This window comes from Penaeus monodon, unplaced genomic scaffold (assembly GCF_015228065.2).
Source record: "Penaeus monodon isolate SGIC_2016 unplaced genomic scaffold, NSTDA_Pmon_1 PmonScaffold_1108, whole genome shotgun sequence".
Taxonomy (NCBI): Eukaryota; Metazoa; Arthropoda; class Malacostraca; order Decapoda; family Penaeidae; genus Penaeus; species Penaeus monodon.
Genome location: NW_023639803.1, coordinates 22,501 through 44,059, shown reverse-complemented (window position 1 = coordinate 44,059; position 21,559 = coordinate 22,501). Strand labels below are relative to the sequence as shown.

Genomic DNA, 21,559 nt, shown 5'->3' with positions numbered 1-21,559 from the left:
AAAAAAAAATTTTATTTTATTATTTTTTTTTTTTTTTTTTAAATTTTATTTTTAATTTATTTTATTTTTATTTTGTTTTTTTTTTTTTTTTTTTTTTAAAAAAAAAAAGCTAGCTTTCAACTCACACTGCACTGAAGAGCTGAAAACCTTTGTTTCTATATCAGCATTTTTAATTAGAAGTCCCCAGTTGAATAAGTAAGTGGGACTAATACATGATGACACCTTCACTATTTGGAGATCATTTTTGTATTGATAAAGGGCAATGGAGATACTGTTTTTAAAAGGGAAAAATGTTTCCAGGGAAGACATCATATGGGCATGTGATACACAAGGGGGGAAAAAAAAGGAAACACCATTCTTTTTCTGATAAAACTCAAAATTAAAAAAATTTTTTAGAGGGTAGAGAAGAGGTGTAGGGCTTGCCCCGGGTATTGCGTGGTCTTGTCATGAGAGCCGGAGTGCGTTTTCTGCTTTGAGTCGTTGGTACATTCTTCGCCATAATCAGGGGCTGTCCACCTCTCATATGAGCAACACTGTGCACCAAACTTTCAGAATTTTTCAGCTTCTTTTGGGTAATAAGTAGTGAAAAACATAAATGATTGCTGTGAATATTTTTATACATATAAGTGGTACATTAGGCACCCCCTTTTTATTGAAATGTATCAAAAAATTGCCCTGTTTCAAATGCTCTAAAGAGTCCCAAAAAAACCTAGGGCTGGGGAGCCGACAAGCATGCGGGGTAAGTTCACTAAACCCAAAAAAAATTGTTTTTAAATAATAGAATTTTGAAAAAACCCAAATTAGTACCTAATTGTTTTTTTAAAAATTAAGTATTGAAAACAAGCTGAATTATCACATCTTAATCACAGACTTATGATAAATTACTTGTATACCTGGCAGTTATGAGAGAAGTTACCATCTCACACCTCCTTCCCACATACAAACCCCACTGATACATGTCTTAAATTTTTTAACGACTGGTTAATTAAAAACATGAGTTCAGTCTTAAAAAAAAAATGCTCAGGAAATATGAAAGAAATGTTAAATTTAACCCCTCTGCCCTTTTCAGTGAGTGGATGCAGCAAAACTTTAATGCTACCATGGTATTAAAAAAAAAAAAATAAATAAAAAAAAAAATAATAAAAAATAAATAAAAAAAATAAATAAAAATAAAAAATCATACATTTTTCCCCCCACAAAACCCTTTTAAGTATTTTTTGAAAAAAAGTATGAAAAAGAGACCCCCCCCCCCAAAAAGTTCTTGAAAAAAAGTAAAGGGTTTCAGTAAAACAAAAAAATGTAATTTAGAACCGCCCTCCCTGAAAGCTTATTTTTTGTGAAGGGATCAGTAAGGATAATATTTTTTCAGATTATTCTCACAATATAATTTTTTTTATTTTTTGTGAAGTATATGCCCCCTTCTAAATGTTAAATTATAAATCTTCTTTTTTAAAAGGTCATGCCGTGAAGTGGAAGAAGAGGTGCAAGTGGCTGTGGCAGTTTGCCTTGGCTCTTGGGTGCCATTGCCCCAATGCGACTCTATAACATTCCAATTTTAAAGGGACTTATTTTTATATTTAAATTTTATGAGAAAGTTGAAAATGAATGTTTGAAGTCAAAAAGAGGTAAAATTCATTTTTAGTAGCCCGTCTTTTATTTTTATTTTTTTTATTATTTTATTTTTATTTTTAACATTTATTTCATTTTATTGCAGAGGAACTGAGAAATACACTGAACTTGAAGAAGAACTTTTCATAGGGGAATTGGAACGGAATAGGAAGAGCCTTCTGGCTACATGCCAATACCCAACATTTCCTCATATGCCATAAAAGTATTTTATCATAGTGATTGAATAGCATTTGATTTTAAATTTTCTGTGTCTGAATGCAAATTTTAAAAATTTACTTGGTAATTTTATAATGAAACAGTTTTTTTTTTTAAAAAAATGTATGGGTCATGAACTTTTTATGTATTTCATATTTAAGTAATCATTAACAGAGGTAGTATCTGTACGTTTTTTTTTTTGCAGATTATATGTATGGGCATACTAAGAAGCAGTTTAAACCAGTTAAAATACTTTAGATGATTGTGAAAGTGCAGTAAAAGTTTTTTTTTTTTTTTTTTTTTTTTTTTTTTTTTTTTTTTTTTTTTTTTTTTTGTATTGTTTTTTTTTGGTTTTAAAAAAAAAGGGTTTTTTTTTTTTTTAAAAGGGGCAAAGAGAGGACAAAGGGGGTGAAGGGGCCACCATTTTTCCCCTTATTTTTACCAAAAGCAGGGTTTTTTCCGAGACCCCAAAAAGGGCCAAAAACAGTGTCCCTTGGACGTCCTTACCCATTCGGAAATTTTCCCGACCTTTATCGTGGCACAAATTGGAAATGCTCTTAACTTCTCAAGGGGAAGACTTTTCATTGGTACAAATTTTTGGAATTTTTTTTTTATTCTAAAAAAGAGGTTTTCAGAGGGAAAATGTTTGAATATGGGTTTAATCTTTTTTACTAGTTTTACAAAATTTTGTGTTTTTTTCTGCCATTGGTGATTTAAAAAGATTTTATGATTTTTTTAAAGGGGCATTTAAAGAATAGGTACTTTGACAGGGATTCAGTGCCTGCAAACCAATCCTCCGTAAGAACAAAAACACCTGTATTGTTCAACCTGTGCTGGTATGTGCACTAAGGAGTCTGAGCAAAAACCATGGAAATTTTTAAAGGGGGTTTTTAGCTGAAGAAACACAGGATGAAAAAACCAGTGGCAGGCAGCCTTCTACAATCTCCCTGGAATTTCAGTAAGAGTTTTACAAATCCGTTTGGGTTTTTCGGGGAAGTTGAGCATTTTGTAAATTAAAATTCTGTAAAAAAACATAAGTTGAGCATAAACATTTTTAATAGTTTTATAAGATTGATAGCATTTCCTAAAAGTATATTTTTTTTTTCTCTTTTATAAGTATGTAGTAATATGATATTTTATCATTTATAAATTAAGTCTTTTATTTTTTCATTAGGGGACATAGAAAGCTCCCTTTTCTTTAGATAGAACTCCCCCCCCTCAAATAGAAGGAAAAAAGCATTTTATTGAAAACAGTTTAGATAGCAGATTTTTTCTCGTTTTTTCCAATGATGTGCTTTTCAGAAAATTGCATTTTATAAAAAACATAAGCAATAAAAGCAACAAATACACTGCAAAAGGTTTGGGTGTCTAATGGGTTCATCAAGCTATAGCAATATGCAGTGGGGAAATCACATACAGTGTATTATATTTTTTATGCAGCCTGCTGGGTTATATGTGCCCCAATGTACATCCATTTGTTGAGGTTTAAGCTTTCCCCCCCCTTTTCATTCCCAAATTTCTATCTTTTCTCTTTCTGTAAATGCTATGGAAGCTCATACATGTTTTGTAAAAAATATTTTCCCACAAAACATTACCTTTTGTTTAAATAAACAGTCTTCCCCCCTTCCGAGGGTGGCAGCTCATGCCATAGGTATTATGGGGAATGCCATGAGTTTTTTTTTTTTTTTTACAATCAGGGCAAAAGATTATTTTCCCCAGTGAAAGTTGTTTAAATTTTCTTTTTTAACACTTTCATTTTACCATGAACAAACAAAAAAATCAAAAAACCCGACATTTAAACCCCATGATCCACATTGCTTTTTTTTATTAGATATAGACCAAATAATGCAATATGGGTCTATATAACAACAAAAAACCCTTCAGTCCGATTTATCAGGAAGTTTGGCAAGTAAGATTTAAAAATAATGAAAACGAAAATACAACATTCTTCGGTTTACGAGAAACGGCTGGGATGTGGTATTTTGGAGAGTGGTAGAGATGCTAAGGCAACAAAATAAGCCCCGGCAGCGAGGCCCGGCCCTATGAATGCTACCCCTCAGTTATGGGTTTAAACCAACCCTAAATGAAAGAGTTAGCATATTTTATCCCAGAAAATACACAGAATACAAATTTTTTTTTTTTTCATCTTTTTAACACATGTCTTAAGATTAAGTATGGACTTATAGTTTAACATTGTCTTTAAAAGGGTCTAGCGTTGACATTGTTTTCTGCTTTAGATTTTGTAAATAATGGATACGAAAAAGGCAGATTTTAAAAGCATAAAGAAAGGAGTGGAGCCTTTCACCTTCCCGGAGCTACAAAAAGGGTTTTTAACCTTAAATTCATCTATGTAAATGGACTTTTTTTTTTCTTTAAAATCATGCTGGGTGATATTTTCTTTAAAATTTATGCTTGATGAAAAGTTTTAGAAATTTAAATTTTCAGCCTGTTATGTTTTTGCTTTTTTTTTTTGTTTCTCTACTGAGTGTTTTTTTTGTACTATTTTTATTATTTGTATTGATAATAATAATTTTTTTTATACAAAACCTTATTAATGTTTTTTGTTGCATAAGTTTTTTTATGTGCTTTTATACTATTAAAACACCATATAAAGTGAACTCCACTTTTGAGGTCCCTTTTTATTATCTCAGGAACAGGTTTTTTTAGAAAATTCCCCGCAAATTTGCTTGCTAGACGTCTTTCAAGGCCAACTCCACGAGCCCGCTCATATTTAAACCTTTTTTAAAAAATAAAACCAAAATCAGTGAAGGGGTTTGGTTTTTTTGCAAGAAGGGTTTTTCCTAGTACAAATGGAAAATTTTTATTACACTGTGTAATAAGAACAATTTGTTGCATTTTTTAATAGTGATATAATGTAAAAAAAAAAGACCAAAAACGTGGTAAAAAAGTTTTTTTTTTTACAGCGCATTATGTTTCCTTTGGATGAACCAGATGGTGTGTGTGTAGCAGCTACCCTCAAGAGGTCCCTCTTTGGATGAACAAGTTATTTTAGCAGTTGCAACAGGTGACTTGAAAATTTTTCAGTAATTTTCAAAATACAATAGATTTTATTTTTTTTATTTTCAGTTAGGATTTATTTCGGGATATATGTAATATTAGAATATTTAAAGGTGCTGGAAAAAAATTTAAAAACTTGCCCCATCCAAAAACCATAAGACTCCGGAGTATACCTGAATACTGTAGTACATTATGGTTTAGTTCCTTACAATATTTTTAAATCTGTATTTTTGAAAGAATCAAAATTACTAAATCATACACAGCTAAAAAAAGCTTTTATTACAGGTGCTTACAAGATGCTTTGGATCTATGGCACCTTTTTGTTAGACAGGGATAGAAAAGTTACAAGGCTTTGGATTTTTACCTGAGTTGGATCAAAACCCCCCTCAGCCTTAAAAAAACACAGGGCTTTTTCAAAAAAGTAAGTGTATTTTTCATTTAAGCATAAATTAGTTTCTTTAATATTTGGTTAAAGTTTTGACTGTATTTTTAATTGGATTTTCTTTCAGATAAATATTTTCACTTTAGATTTTACATATTTTTTTTATTTTGATTTATTGTGTTTTTATTTTTCTAAATTAAACTATTGAAAAAACATTGTAAAAAAGTTATTTCTTTTTCATAGCACTAAGATTGTAAAAAGGTGAGTTTTTTCATTCTGAACAAATTTACTTTTCAAAAATTTGTCATTTTAGATACTATAAATGAACTTTTTTTAGGCCTGAGCTTGAGGCATCACTGAAGAATACCGTGTTGAGGGAGCCTGGGGACTTTTGGGAAATGGGATTTTCTGGAAAAATACCTTGAAACTAATCCAACCCGAACTCTTTGGGGTCAGGTGTTGGCCCCGGGCCCTTTTTGCAGTCCGTGCTCGGCCTGCAGTACCAGTCAATTTTTGGGCGCTTTCGGAACAGCAGATTGCTCCCCCGTTCCCGCCATAGGAGAAATGGGGGTATCAAAAAAAGCATATCCAAACATATAAGGTCAGAGAGAATTTGACTTTTTTAAAAGAACTTTAACCTCTGAGGATAGGATTTCTCGTGCAATTGATACATGTTTAACCGAGTATTTTACTCCCAAACCCAGGCTCCTGAATGTGATACATAATAATGGAAATTTTAAAATTCATAAGGGTTTCATTTAATGCATTTTTCCTTTAAAATTACTTAAAATAAAAAAGATTACAAAGCAGACCATATAAGATGACAATCTATAGCATCACCCAAAACAATTTGAAGAATGGGGTTATGTTTTACTTTTTTTACCCCTATTAAAGCATTTGAACCTAGGTTTTTAGTTTTTAGTTCAGGAAGTTTTTTTTTTGCAGTATTTGGGTTTAAAAATTTTGTTAATTTATGGTTTAAATTTTGAAAATAAAAAAAATTGAATATTATATGATGACCTTTAGGTGATTTGATTTATTATTGGTTATTTGTTGTAAAATTCAGACTTCACATTTTTACTGAGTGGAGGAAAAGTGTCTGGGTTATCAGTTTAAAACCGCCCACTGATACAAAAAAAGATTTTTTAAGTCAGAGCTGAAAATGATTTTTTCACCAGCAGCAACCCCTAAAACCCTTTAGGAACTTGTTGAAAGATGGGACAAACGTTTGAGGGCCTTTTTCAACATCCCACCCTTACCTTGACCTATCTTTAAGTTTTCGAAGGTATGTCAATTTAAAACACAAACAAATATTTTTTTTGACTCTGCTGTTATTCTTATTTTTGTTTCTTTTCTTAATGAAGTCCATTGGGGGCCCATTTTAACAGATTGTTTTTGTTTGTATTGATTTTTTTTCTGCTATTTTGACCCGCTGAGTCCCTTTAAAAAATCATAAGTACATTAAGATTTTAGATAGTAAGAGACTGTGAAACTTACAATCTAAAAACAAAAAAAAACAAAAAATATTATTTTTTTGCTTCAATTTTATATATGTAACAAATATTCCCACCAACAAAACCCTTATTAGAATTTGGGCCCGAGAGGGGAAAGAAGAGGATCATTTTATTTCATCTTTAGTCCCCCTTTTGGGAGTACATGGTTCATAGTGCCAAAGTTTCACGGAAGGGAGGACACACACAGCAAAGGGAAAGGGCCTTCTTTAGCAGGTAATATACACTGTTATTATTTTCATCATTTTTTTTTTATCATGATTCATTTAAGGGAAAGGTTTAGGGTTTTTTACAGTTTGATTTTTTTTTCTTTGGATATAAGTTTTAAGCACTTTATTTGTCAAAAATATTCTAAAGCAGAAATTTTTAAATTCCCCTTAACCCCTTGGACGGGGATGGCATGTACTAATGCCCTGCCCACTGGAGTTTCTTGTTAATTTTTTTCACATAGATGGCTCACTGTACTAAGTCACCAAGAGCCCCGTTACGAGTATGCCGTCTCCCCGTTTTATCCTTTTTGTTTATTTAAAAAAAATTTTTACGTTATCTTATTTTTTTCTGTTTTCTAATGTTTATAACATTATATTAATTCTAATTTTTACAGTAAAAATAAAAACATCAAATTCTGCACTAGAAAAACAATTCTTTTTTCCCCCCCAATAAAAGGAAAGGGAAACGGGTAAGGGCAAAGGGATTACAAATTTGACCCCTTTGTAGCTAAGCACTAGCAGGCCCTGTGGGAGAGACTTTCATAAAAAAATAAAAAGACACAGCTTTTTCCCCATTTTTTATTAATTTTCTCCGCGGATTGGTTAAGTAAAGGTTTGGGGTGTAATTGATGTAAGTTATCCTTAAAGATGAAGATTATCCTATAAGGATCGGAAGAGAGGTTTTTTTAAAGAGCAAAGTGCCGGGGGAAAGGGGTAAAACAGCATCAAGCCGTAAAGACCTAAATGCGGGATGGAAAATTTTCTTCTCCTCAAGTGATTTCAGGGGAATATTGGCAAGGAGAAAAAATCAGTATTTTATGAAAATTTTTTGTAATTTTGATTATAAATAGACATCTTTAACGGTTTTACAGAATGATGCATTTAAACACAAGATAAAGAGTGAACCATCTTTATTTATTTTTATTTTAGACATGCATTTTAGGAAAGCGAATTGCTATGGTCGTGCCAATTGCTCCTTGCAAGATATTTGAAAAATCAGCCACACGGAAATTAACACTACAAACAGTATTACCCAGATGCTTGTGAGATGAAAAAACAGTGGGAAGATGGGGATTTTCCCCCTTTCTATGTATTTTGACCGTTTTTAAGCTCACTTGATGTAAAGGAAAAACCTTGGAGTGGGTCCCTCACATAGTCTTTAAGGTTTTTAATACTTTTTTTTTTTTATAGTTTGGATTTTTAGATTTTGATATTTGTGGAATTTAGGGTTCTAATATTAAATTTTGAGTGCATTTATGCAAATTTCTATTATTTTAAAAAAACCAGGGTTTAAATTCTCTAATTATCTTTTTCAGATGCAAATTGGTCTCAATGCCAGGTGACCTCTCACTTTACGCTGGATTTTTATCATGTGGGTTGTTGGTCCAGGGAGACTTTTTATTTTCCAACTAAAGTATCTTAAAATTTTTTTTTCATATTTTTTGGAAAATCACTCCAATATGGCTGTGTCACATTACAGTCAATCCCAAGATGTGGGTTTGTGGTGGGAGTTTGGAACAAGAGTAGTGACAGAGGCTAAAAAAAATTGGGGTTTAGCGGGAAAAAATTCCCCCGGGACGCACGGGGAAAAAAATGGAAACCTTTAATGGTGGGTTTGGATTGATTACATGGACCCCGGGTTTGGATTCTCGAATTTTAAGGTTTTTTAAAAAAAGGGAAATGAGAATTTTGAAATGTGTCTTCTTTATTTGGGGTACTCTCTCTGATAGTTTTTTTTCTTACAGGGAGTTGGTAGATCGTGCCCCATTATAGTTTATGACAGCACTGCCACAACTAATTTCTAGAATCTGCCTTTCCAATAATGAATGTTTGTTCAGCTGTGCAAAAAAAATTTGCTACAATGCTCAGTAGTTACCAAAAAACGCCATGTGGCATAGATGTGTGTCTAAGGGGGGAAGTTAAATGGGATGATAATAACTTTAGTCAATTGAATTTTTTGTTTGGGATTGTATTTTTTTTTATTATCCCAAAGGTCCACACCCATGGGGGGTTTTTTTTTTTAAAAAATTATTAGTGTTTCTTGTTTTTTTTTAAAATTTGGCACAATCTGGCTCCTAAGACTTAAAAAATATTTCGTTCTCATCAGTAAAAAAGTTTTTATTTATTTCCTTTTATTTCCTACCAATGAGAGTTTTAAGATGTATTGAGATTTTTTAAACTGCCAAGAGAAAAAAAAACCCGCTTTACAAATTTTTTGCGATGCCCCAAACTGCAGATAAATTTTTTGAATCTCAAAAAAAAAAGCATGTAGAAAAGGTATGTATACAAAAGTCTGTAAGATTTAATATTTAACCAGCATGGAAGGGGTAATAATGTTTAGGTGAGATCATTATCTACAATAATCAAAACTGAAATGTAATGGTAATAAAAACAGCACTCACTTGCCCCGTTTTTAAGATTTTATTTTTCTCCTTTTTTTTAGGGAGACCCCAAATAAGCCCGAACAGCTTTTTACGAGGACTTCCAAAACTGCGTCGGGTTCATTTTCTCAAGCTTTCTCCCCTTCAGCAAAAAGATGACTGTAACAACCCCCGTGTCTTCAGATGCTCTTCATTCCACAATCCATTTCCCCGGTACTTTGGGGATATTGTTTTTAAAAAAGTTTTTTAAAAGTAATTTAAAGGGGACTGCAACACCAAAAAAAGATAAATAAAATTTTCATTGTAAAAACCCTTTGCGAGTATTATTGAAAAATCAAAAAGTTTAAAGTAAAAAGCAATTTTGAACTTTTGAATATACTTTGAATGATTTTGCATCTAAAAATGTGTTCCAATTGTTGGTTTGTTACTTTCTTATGGATTATATTTACTGAAGAGTATATGGAAGGATAGATTTTTTTTTTAGTTTGCCGAAAAAAAAGCTGAACAGAATATAAAAAAATGGATAGTTATGTGGTACAATATGTTTGTCCTTTTTTAGAGCTGAAAATATTCTTAGCAAGTATTGAAATCAAGTGGAAATTATGCAGTCCCTGCAATTGCCAAAGAAAATAACATTGCGAGGTTCAGATGGCAACAGATACATTATGATGTGCAAACCAAAGGTAAAATAATTTCATTTTTATTTTTTATTTTTCATTTTTTCTCACTCTTCTGAGTGTCAGGAATATGCACAGCAACACAGAAAACTATCATTAGCAGGGGTGTTGAAACATTCAATAATGAACAGATCATTATGTTACAGAAGGGTTTGTGTTTTGGGGGTTGAATTGGTCTTGTACTGATTTATTATGTATTGAATAGTCTTTGGATTCCCTGTGACATGATAATCTTATTCCTGAAAAGGATTGAATATGCCTTGCAATATGCAGACAATCACAAGCCTTCTAGGATATAATGATAATCTGGGACAAGAAAACATTTTTCGGAAGGCACCAACGCTTCGAGATATGTATGTTTGACGTCAACAAAGTAACAGGTAGGTAACAATGCCATCCCCTCCCCTCCCATTTTTCAACTTCCCTTCACTCAATATTTTGAAGAAAGATGTTTGTTTTGATAGAAATGAACGCTAAATCATTTTCGTATATGTCTATTTCTGTATCTAATACAGTGTTATCATTTAATATATTTGAACCAGAGAATGTGATCACAAGCAGGGTGAGTGGCCAAATCACCACAGGGTTGTTTGAGTTGACAGATGTCAGCAAGTTGACAGATGTCAGCCCAGGCTTATTTACTGGCAGCAGATATGTTGAAATCCTTGAGGAGGTTTTCTTTCCAACAGTTAGGAATGTTTCCTGAAACAGATCACTTCTATTTTAGTAAAAAAAAATCAGCCCCATCCATACCAGCTGTGTTGTCCAGGATTGGTTTCGTAAATACTCCGATATCACAACTGCTGCCACAGGCACCCAGATCAGATCTCAACCCAAATGAAAATGTGAGGGCGGCTGTGTCAATCGTGAATAATGCTTGGATGCATGGGAAACGTCTTTGATGTGAGGAAGGCCATACTTTGACAGCCTAGTTAGTGGCACTATGCTTCGACCCTTGAACTGTGTTTTGGCTTCAGGGGGGAGGGAACACAAAATATCAAACTTGAATATGTCAACAGTATCTTATTTCCTGGTTTTGATTTTAAATGAATATGTCAATACTCATTAGGTAATGTAATAGCAATAATCCTTGTGGGTAGCACCTGTCATATCAGGTGCTACCCACTGACAATACCTAGCACTTTTCTTCTCTTGTATTATGACAATTGACCCAACATTAAAAGAAAAGTATAAGAAAGCTAATTGATTAATGACAAAGTATTATACAGTATTATAGATTACTTGCGAATTTACAGCCTCTTCCTTTGTGATTTACCACACAATGGAAAATCAGGGGTACCAACAATTTCCTAGCACTAATAACTATTTCAAAAAGTATCCTTGTTTGTGTCAGAATGGTTAGCATGAATTTGTATCAATAGTTTTCTGTGTTGCTGTACTCATACATATTTCAATTTAATGTTAAATACCTGTCATCATCATTACAAATTTAACAATTTCATGGTATTTATTAATTCAGGGAATTTGCCTTGTAATAATAATAATGGATTTACATCTTAACAGGATGACTTGAGGAAAGACTGCCGGACTCATGGAATTCAATGCATTTGTCAACGCTGCCTTATGCAGATCCAGAGTCAAGAAGGAGGGATTTGCACATTAGAACATATGTGAGTGTTAACTGTAGTTCCTATTTATTATAGTGTCAGGATGAACTAACTCATTTTTCTGTCTTTTTCTTTCTTCTTCTTCTTCTTCATCTTCTTCTTCTTCTTCTTTTCTTTTTCTTCTTCTTTGGGGGGGTAAACAAGCTTATTTGGTACAGACTACCAGTTTCATTTAATGAGTGAAGAGAGAATAAAATGGCTTTTAAGCCAGTGATTGTATGAACTCTGTTCAGAATTAATTTAGTATGTAATTCAGAAATAATACAGGAATTCAGATATCATAATAAAAATTTTTATTAAATTTTATATTAACACTGTTGTTTGATTACAGGCAGTTAGTAACCTCTAAATGAAGAATGTGGCTTGATTGAATGGATTCAGAAACCTCAATGGCTTGAGGCAGATCCTCCACGCATCTACAGAGACACTGGGATCTACATGTCTGGCCAGGAACTGAAGCAGAACATGTGCAAAAATAGACACACCTTTAGTAACAAAAACATGACATTTTTAAGAACAAACTAGTTCCTAGACATCCTCCTGTGTTTGGGGAATGGTTTCTTCGAAATTTCCCAGATCCACAGGCATGGTGAGTGAATGATACAGATGTTAAATAATTTTTTGGTACAGTGCTATGAATGTTATTGTTGTTGTTTTTATAGGTTTAGTGGAATTTTTAACTAGATATTTTATTAATTTTTGTCTTTGGAAATTATGTGGATAAAATCTTTCATCAAAAAGCAGCTTTTCTTTTGATAAATGTTTGCTCAGAAAAAATATTAGAATACAAGTAGCAATACTTTTTAAGATGTTGTGACATAAATTTCACATAATAGATAAGAAAGTTAGAATATATACAAGTTTTAATATATATAAGAATGAGTAATGAGTTTTAATTCTAGGTTGAGAGCAAGACTGAGCTACTGCCGCACCACAGCTGTCATGTCCATGGTGGGCTATATTCTTGGTCTTGGCGATAGACATGGAGAAAACATTTTATTTGATTCCTCAAATGGTGACACAGTACATGTGGACTTCAACTGCCTTTTCAACAAGGTTGTGATAAACATATATTAATTACTTTATACATTAAGTATAAATTAGGCTGGCAATAATTGGGAGTGAAAAAAAGGGTGAGGAGGAGGTTAGTGTTACTTCATTACTTTTATTCCTCATGTTAATTTAAGCTACATTTTTCCTCCAGGGAGGAAACATTTGACTGGCCTGAGCGTGTTCCCTTCCGTCTGACCCACAACATGATTAGTGCCATGGGACCTACAGGATATGAAGGCATCTTTCGGAAAACTTGTGAGGTATGTGAAGAATAGGAAAAATTACTGTTCAAGTGTTTCATCATCTTATATGAAAATAACAGGTTGTACAACTGTATGTCTTGAGTAATTCAGCCTTTTTCATACAATAGGTTACAATGCGTGTGATGAGAGATGAGCGTGATGGCCTCATGTCTATACTTCGTCCTTTCATCCACGATCCTTTAGTGGAGTGGTCACGAGGAGATAAAAGTGCCAAGAACACAGGTGAAATTAATAATGAAAAGGTATGCTTCAGTGATTCAGTGTAATAAAAAGATGTGAAAGATAAAATGAGTATACTCACTTTTTTTTTCTAAATACTTTTGTCTATGGCAAGCAGTTGTTTCCTAATGCAGGTTAATATCCAAAGATCCATAAACCTATCTAAACTATCTTCATATTCATCTTTCTAGGCACAAATGCATGTCAACAATATAGAACAGCGTCTTAGTGGACAGATTCGTACAAAGGGGCGAGGTCTCAACCTTCCTCTGTCTGTTGAGGGGCAGGTTAACTTCCCTTATTGAAGAAGCTACAAGTGTAGATAATCTTTGCCAGATGTATATGGATGGGCAGCTTACATGTGATGTTTGATTGAAGAATAGACTGTTTAGCTTATGCCTGTTGAAATATATATAAAAAATTTAATTCCTTTGTATGGAAAAATAATTTTCTACTTCTACATTTCTGTATTTTTATTATCCTTTTTAATTAAAACATTTGAAATGTCTTTAGACACAGTTATAGCACTGAAAAATGACAATGAAAAAATGTATTCAAAAAAAGAAAAGATCTGCAAATGTTTGGCAGTTATGGAGTTAAGATGGTAAGGAAAACCTGTTATTCAAAAGTTTTCATATGCTTATACTGAGTTACCTCTGCACTCTGTCTTCTTACATAAAAAAATGGAATCCTCATTTATTTTCATACTTTGAGGTATGGAATCTTACAGAATGTGTTAGCATTAATATACATGACATTAGTTCTAGATTATTTTACCATGATTGTCATGTCGTCTATTACAATGACTAATTACTGTCTTTTACTGGGTTATTACAGTTGCTCCTGCATACATTAACAGAGGATACATTTGCTGATTGCCAACATTACCATATACCTATCAATCATTAAGGTCACATCTCCAAAGTGGCAAGATTAGCAATTTTCTTGGTTTTACGTTTATTTTGTGGAGTTTCTTTTAAAGATGACTGATAACTCTTCGGTGCAAACAAGATGTAGATCACTTAGCTGTAGGAAATTAAATTTTATCAACTGTGATGTGTTATAGTCTGAATTCCATGTTAAGGTGTAATAAGAGTGGCTTTGTGTAGGATTCCCCCCCAATCCCTTGCCCATTGTTGTCGTGGGGGGGCTTAGGAGGCGGAGACTGGGCCCACAATGATGGGGAAACTCCCCAACCTTGGGACTCAGCCCTCGACTCAACTAATTTTGCATGGTCTTTATTTTCCTTCCCACTTTTTGTTTCTGTCCCTTCACCAAACCCTTCTGCTATCCACCTCCTAAGGTGTGAGAGCCGTGCTGAAAGGATGAAAGGCTGACTTTGTGCCAGTCCTGAACGGCCTGAGGGACCCATGGGCACGGTATTCCCCTGATTTAGTTATCTAGCCCTTACCCCTCAAGGGGACCCTGAGGGGTGGACTGTTTTTATCCCCCAACATACTCCAGTCTTACCATGGCCAGTAATGAAAACTTATCCCCACTATTAGGGGCAATGAGGCTTGCCCCTTTATCAAATAGCCCAACGATGTAAACCCACCAGATTCCCTGACCCCAGGCTCTCCTTTGACCACGGCTCCGAACACTGCAATAACTACCCCCTCATCAATACCTACTAGTACAGTAGCCAACAATCAATCCTTAAGGAACATTTCCACTCTCCCAGCAATCTCAACTTCAACACCTCTACCCCCACAACCTCCCAACTCAACCACCCCATCCTCCCTTATTAATTACCTTACAGCCTTATTGCCCACCTCCCCATAACACTACCTCCTTAACAACTACTCCATCTTCGTCACGCCCCCGCCTTCGACTACCCCTATCTCTACAACAATTTTGAATACCTTCTTCAGCACAGCCAAATGGGACCGATTTTTTCGTGATCCCTCCCACAGCCTCCTACTCTGACAACACCCTTACTCTTCCAACAATGTCTCCAAAAAACAAGTAGGTAAAGTCTCTTTCCGTAGCCGACCGACCGCTCCGTCTTGTCACAGTAACATCCGAAAACCAAGCTATAGCAATTAACAAAACTAACAGACCTATATGGTAACCCCATCCTTGCAGAACCCCATCCAAACCCTCAATACTTGCACCGGAACAGTTTTCAATCTCCCCAGCAAATTGCCCAATCTATGACAAAGATTGGTCAGATTGTGGAGAAGATCTACTTGCCTGTCTCACAGACTATGATGCAACATCAGTACAATGCTACTCCATTCCCCCCAGAGGTCATCGAAGAAGAACCCACTAACATAGCCAAAATTACCTTCCGTAGGCATGACCTTTCCCTTTAACGTCTACATAGGAGGAGAATTCCCTCCCTGTTCGTCCATACCAACCCCTCCACTGTCAGTGCCAAAATTGTTGGCGTCTAGGACACACCAGCCAAACATTGCCGTTCCACAGCCAGATGCCCACTATGTGCCCAACCTGGCCATACCCGATCTAACTGCCCTGCACAATCACGCACATGTGCCAACTGTGGCGGTCCCCATAATGTATTTTATAGGGGTTGTCCCACCTATAAATATGAGTCTGAGGTAGCAACTCTCAGATTCAAACTTGGACTCGCACTACGCGAAGCCAGACAAGAAGCACGTCGACGTGGTTTCTCCCTTACTCCTTACTCCAGTAATACTGCTCATTCTACCAATTCTCCTAAAACCCACCCCCTCCTACATCTAACCCCTCTTCTACCTCCTACCTTCCCCAGTCAAACTCTTTTGCATTCTAAATCCAGACACTCCAATCTCTACTTCAGATACGTCAATCACCACTACAATCCCAACACCTTCCCCTCTCCCTCCTCGCACTACCCGTAACAGACAGAACAAACGTTTCCACTCCCTCTTCCCTACCAACAATCACCTCCACCTTCCTTTGCTCCTATGCTTGAGACACCAGTCCTCTCTTCCCCCATCACAAGAAATCCTTTATCCCCCAAAAACTCCCGAACCAACTCAGAAGAAGAAACCATGAAAAAATTCAAGATTACCTAATGAAAACTGACACTCAACCTCCAAATCTTACAACTCCTGCTCCTTCCACACTCCAAGTAAACTGGCTGATATCCATCCTCCTCCTAACGATATCCCCCCTACACCCTATCTCTCCTAACACCTCCCAACACAGCCATCCCCCCCGACCCCAACCCCGCCCACATTAACCCTCCCACCATCCCCTCTATCCCTTCCACTCCCTCCTTACGCACGTGAATCCCTTATGTAACTCATTAACTCTCATAAAGTCAATACACACCCACCAGACACTCCAATCCCCCAACATCCTACTGCCGTGCCACGTTTTGAAACAACTCGTACCTCTGCTTTCCCCCACCTATCCCCCTTCACCGACCTCCCAACCTATCAGAACATCCTTACAGAATCCCACACTTTTTGCTTCAACAACCTATTCTCTTTCCTCAAAACGCATACATATTCTTCATCTAATCTAACTCCTTACCATACCCGACCCTAACCCTTTCACTCAACAACTCCTTTGCCCAGCTTAGACAACTATCACTAACTCAACCACCCTTCCCTAACATTAACTATAGTGCTACATGACCTTAGATGTCTAGCACATTATCTTGCTTTTAACCATTAACCATTTGTGTAGGATTTTTCCCCCCAAACAGCAATGAGCAGCAGCTTTTCTGAGGATTACAATTTCAGTTTTAAGAGGTAATTACCATCTGGTAAAATTGTGCAAATAACACCTTGCTATTTGTACAAGTTTGCTGGCATGATTCTTTGTTTTCAAAGCATTGAGATATGGATCAAGGGAAAAAAAAAACAGATACAGACTATACAGCCGTACAGTACTGTATTGTAGGTAACGCATGAATGGTAATTATTTATATTTTATTGCCAATACTCTAAACTAACTACATGGCTACATACTTATCCAGTGAAGTTAGTGGGTGAAGGCAAGACCTGTAACACTGATTTTCGGTCCTGCTATTTAGCAATAAATATCTAGACACATATGTTAATGATATAACAGAAACTAAATGCCTTTATTATAAAACTACACACCATTATTATAAACTACACATTAAAAATGAAAATGTGAGGATGCAAATTACAATCTCCATTATTTAAAAATTACGGAATGGAATCTATCTAAAAATACTCTATGACTATTCTATGTTAGCAGTCTTAAAGGGCAGCACTTTTCCCCAACGAAGACGACGAGTGCAATGAAGTGACCTAAGAACAGGAGGTAAAAACCTCCTTGAAGATGGCTCACGGTTAGAGGAAACACGGCTGTTGTCATCCTGTTACAAAACGGCAAGAGATATTACATATTGATAAACTGATAAATGTTGGGCGTTGTGAAAAGTGTAAACATATTTCGTCATTGGTTTGGTGTTTCATAGCAAAACATATATAACAAAAATAAGGATAAGAAAGCTGTGCATATTTGCTTATTGGTAGACAAGTATTTCTTAGGACAACGACTCGTACATCAGGTTTTGTAATCCCAAATGGCATTCTTTTGGACTTTGTTCGTATCCTTCCTCTCCTCTATGACCCTCGTCTTCACCACGTCCCCGAGCCAGTAGTCAATAAGGCCTGCTTCGATTTGCTGCTGCATCGCCCTTGTAATTTGCCGGCGGAATGGGGCACCTCTCCTGATGATCAATACATTTCTTAATTTAGTGCCTGACGTTCCTTCATATTCAGTGTATTATTTCGCAATGTATATAACGAATACATTACATTTATACACGCACGCACCACACACACACACCACACACACACACACACAACACACACACACACACACACACACAACACACACACACACACACACACACACACACACACACACATACACACACAACACACACACACACACAACACACACACACACACACACACACACACACACACACACAACACACACACACACACACACACCCCACACACACACAAGAAAAAAAAGGGATCCGATGGGCGAAAGGATAAACCTCCCTAACCCTAACCCCCATGCTTCACCCATGCAAAAATAATATATCCCAGAATAATCAATTATGCCTATGCTCCTTACAGAATAAAATACAGCAATAGGGATATGTGTGTGCGTGCATTTGTTGACTTTAACAAACTTCCTCTGCATTTTAGAATCTGGAATAAAGACCAGGTTAGTAACTCGAAGAAATGTCACCTCAGTCCCCAAGAAGTCCCTGCAAACTTGGGATACTCCACACGGCTGGTGTGAATGGGCGAGTACCCAAGGGCGTTCGTTATACCGCAGCGCCACCACGGCCGGTGTTCTGGAACTTCGTTGTGATGAATGAATAGCCTCCTTGTAGCACCATTTCCATGCTCTCATCCAGGTCGTGTGTCTAAAAGAGAAAGCGATGAAAAGTGTCTAAGGATTATTGTATTATGCAATGATATAAGTGGTTGCATTTGGTTTTTGCGATTAGAATTTACTAATCAAATATATATGTAAGGACCCTATCTACAGTAGCAGTCTACAGAAAAACCCTAACAAGTTTTGTGGAAAAGGACGATGTGCCACCTTTGTTTGTATTTAAACCGAAAGCAATAATAATGTGGACTACAATGGAAGCATTTTACATCCTAAGCATTTTACTGATAATGACAATGATTCACCATGACAAGAAGAGGAGAAAATTCCCCATACCACAAACTGCTAAAGGCATGGCACCTTTCGGGCGTGCTGTAACTAGCGTTTCTATTAGACAAAATATATGAACAATTGAAATAAAAAATCCTCTCCCTTCGGCACCCTGTTCCACCTTTCTTAAACGATGAGAACTGAATTGCTTCTGCTTAGAACGATTAATGCAGCTAGATGTATTCTCCCAAAGTAGAGGGCCTTCCAAGATAGCTACTTGCTTCAGCATCAGTTTCAGCATTTATTTCATCACCTGCTTCAGCACAATAAGGACCTTCTATCTATATGTGTGTGTGTGTGTGTGTGTGTGTGTGTGTGTGTGTGTGTGTGTGGTGTGTGTGTGTGTGTGTGTGTGCGTGCGTGCGTGCGTGCGTGCGTGCGTGCGTGCGTGCGTGCGTGCGTGCGTGCGTGCGTGCGTGCGTGCTGTGCGTGTGTGTGTGTGTGTGTGCGTGTGCGTGGTGTGTGGTGCGTGCGTGCGTGCGCGCGCGCGCGCTTGTGTTTTATGATTAACGAACCACTAATCAAGCAGACATTTTAAGCCACGTAACGCTAATACCTCCATCCGCGGAATACTTCTTGGATAAACAGGGTCCGTGCTGAGCTCGAAGTACGACCTCGAAGCCCCCAGGAGAAGCTCCGCTGCCCCCACCGCCAGCCCTTGCGTTCAGTCAGGTCGTGGAATGTGTTGACCTCGGCTTCCCTGAGCTGAACAGTCAAGTGCGCGACCAGGGAGGAGCGGTAGCCAGAACCCGCAACCACACTTAGTATGGCCAGGCAAATCACCAACCACCTATGGATAACGTGAATTATATCGTGTGTATGGATATCAAATTACAAAATATTAAAAATCCACGTTTAACACATTGCACGGAACGAAAACACATAAACGTTTTTTTAAACAAATAAAAGAAATACATATAATGTGTAAGGAAGCAACAAAAGGTGACGTTTCGAGGCTAAGCAGCTGGTCTTGACTTCTTATTGACTTCGTTCTGTATGCCTACATGAAGAAAACACCTCTGCCTCCTCTTGCTGTTCAGTTTAAAGCCTTCCTGCACCTCAAATGCCACAAGAGACACTCCATAAAAAGACAAGAATAACAAAGCACTCTATCGGATGAAAACAAACCCTCTACAATAAAAATAAGTTTACTAAATAATAAAAACCTATCTGGTGTGTAGCATTTTTTTTCTTTCTTTTTGCCAATTCATACCCTGCCAGTTGAGCTCTGGGGCGGGGCGGTGGGCGGTCTTCCAGCACCGTTCCCACGTGAAGAAGAGCGTGGTGCTCAGACTGAAGACGGGTTTTCCTGACAGGTGTGACCACGCCCGCAGTAAGACGAAGAGAGACACGCCCGTCAAGAAAATGGATATTGCCAAGATTAACCACACTGTGCCTGAAAGACGAAAAAGATAGGCTCTTGAATAATTTCCTTCCTGCCATGTGGTTTTACTGTTTATACCGGTATATCTTTCTATCATTTGAAAGACTGATTCGTAAAAAAGAGAAAGTGTTTCATGTACTCAATAGTAACCCGCGTAATATATTTTGAGAATGACTTTAAATCTCCAGATCACAATTACTGTGCATCTTCCATTTTCATGAAAACGGAAAAAAAAATCTCTGTTAAGTACTCTGTCCAAGTTACCTATTGGATTCTGTTCTTCAGTTCATGAATGACAAATATTTACTTCACTGCACTTCAACTTATTTGACTGGCGTTCTCATCCTGTGGTGATCTGATTAAAAGATGTCCTTCTACATTCAGATCTGGGATTTTAGAACTAATTTGCGATTGCAAATAGGAAAATTGTTTTGGCGTCTCTCTACCTCATATTAATAAGAGAACATGTAATTGATATATAGATCATATTCACATTTAGCTCCGGAAACGTTAAAAATATAGGTGCCTTTCGGTGGCCCAAGGTGCGAGTCCCCTGCTTTGCCTAGATAATAAACCTTCCCAGGGCCTATCAGAGAAATGAAACAGTGTTTCTTTATATACTTAGACACTGATTAATGGTCCATTGTTGTTTGCGTTGCCAATAAAAGGAACAGGAACCTAGTGAGTTATTTATCCAGATCAGACTAAAAGAGAGTACGAGGAATTTTACATTCATCTTTGGTTTCATGAATGGGTATATGTTCAGTATGAAAAAAAATGACCCGTTGTTGGGGGAGGGGGGGGCAATTTGATACTCTTTCAGAGCGTGTCGGCAATAAAACCTTTATTTTATTGAACAGGACTGGCGTAGAGAGAAAAAAAAAAATCTTCCCATGATCTCACCTGTGAAAGGGGTCACAAGAGCCAAGAAATGCGGCAGACGGCGGGGCTTCATAGACGTGATGACGAAGGGATCCCGCGTGTAAATCCTGGCCTGTTCCATCGCCAGCAGTCTGGGGTGCCGTGGGGGTGATCGTCGTGGAGAAAGTCAGCCTCCTCCTGCTGAAGGGTGCCCACTAAACCTGTCCAGTTTCCTCCTTCAAGCAGCATTCCCCACTCCCCGTCCTTTGGTTCTCGGATAACGTATCTGAAACAGCAGATTTTTTTCAGCATTATGTTTGGTTTGGATGGTTGTTAAACCGTGTTTGATTCAGGTTAAACGTTACTAAGCGAAGTTTTGAACTTCAAATTCTAATTAATCAGGCAGATAATGGAGGGCACTCATACACTCTCGTACCCATATTTTGAATTATAAAAGCAAAAAAGTCATGTAGTCA

The 21,559-nt window shown here is 36.5% G+C and overlaps 1 protein-coding gene and 1 pseudogene across 1 annotated transcript; one reads left to right on the top strand and one right to left on the bottom strand.

Annotated features, from left to right (window-relative positions):
• The first annotated feature begins 9,893 nt into the window (after positions 1 to 9,893).
• LOC119568842 lies at positions 9,894 to 13,530 on the top strand (annotated as a pseudogene).
• Positions 13,531 to 19,387: 5,857 nt separating this feature from the next.
• LOC119568845 lies at positions 19,388 to 21,234 on the bottom strand. Its single transcript, XM_037917271.1, has 3 exons — positions 21,126 to 21,234; positions 20,042 to 20,234; positions 19,388 to 19,628 (listed from the first exon to the last, which is right to left on the bottom strand). Exons 1-3 carry the CDS (start codon positions 21,223 to 21,225, stop codon positions 19,388 to 19,390), a joined length of 534 nt encoding a protein of 177 aa, XP_037773199.1. The 5' UTR covers positions 21,226 to 21,234.
• Between the last annotated feature and the right edge of the window lie 325 nt (positions 21,235 to 21,559).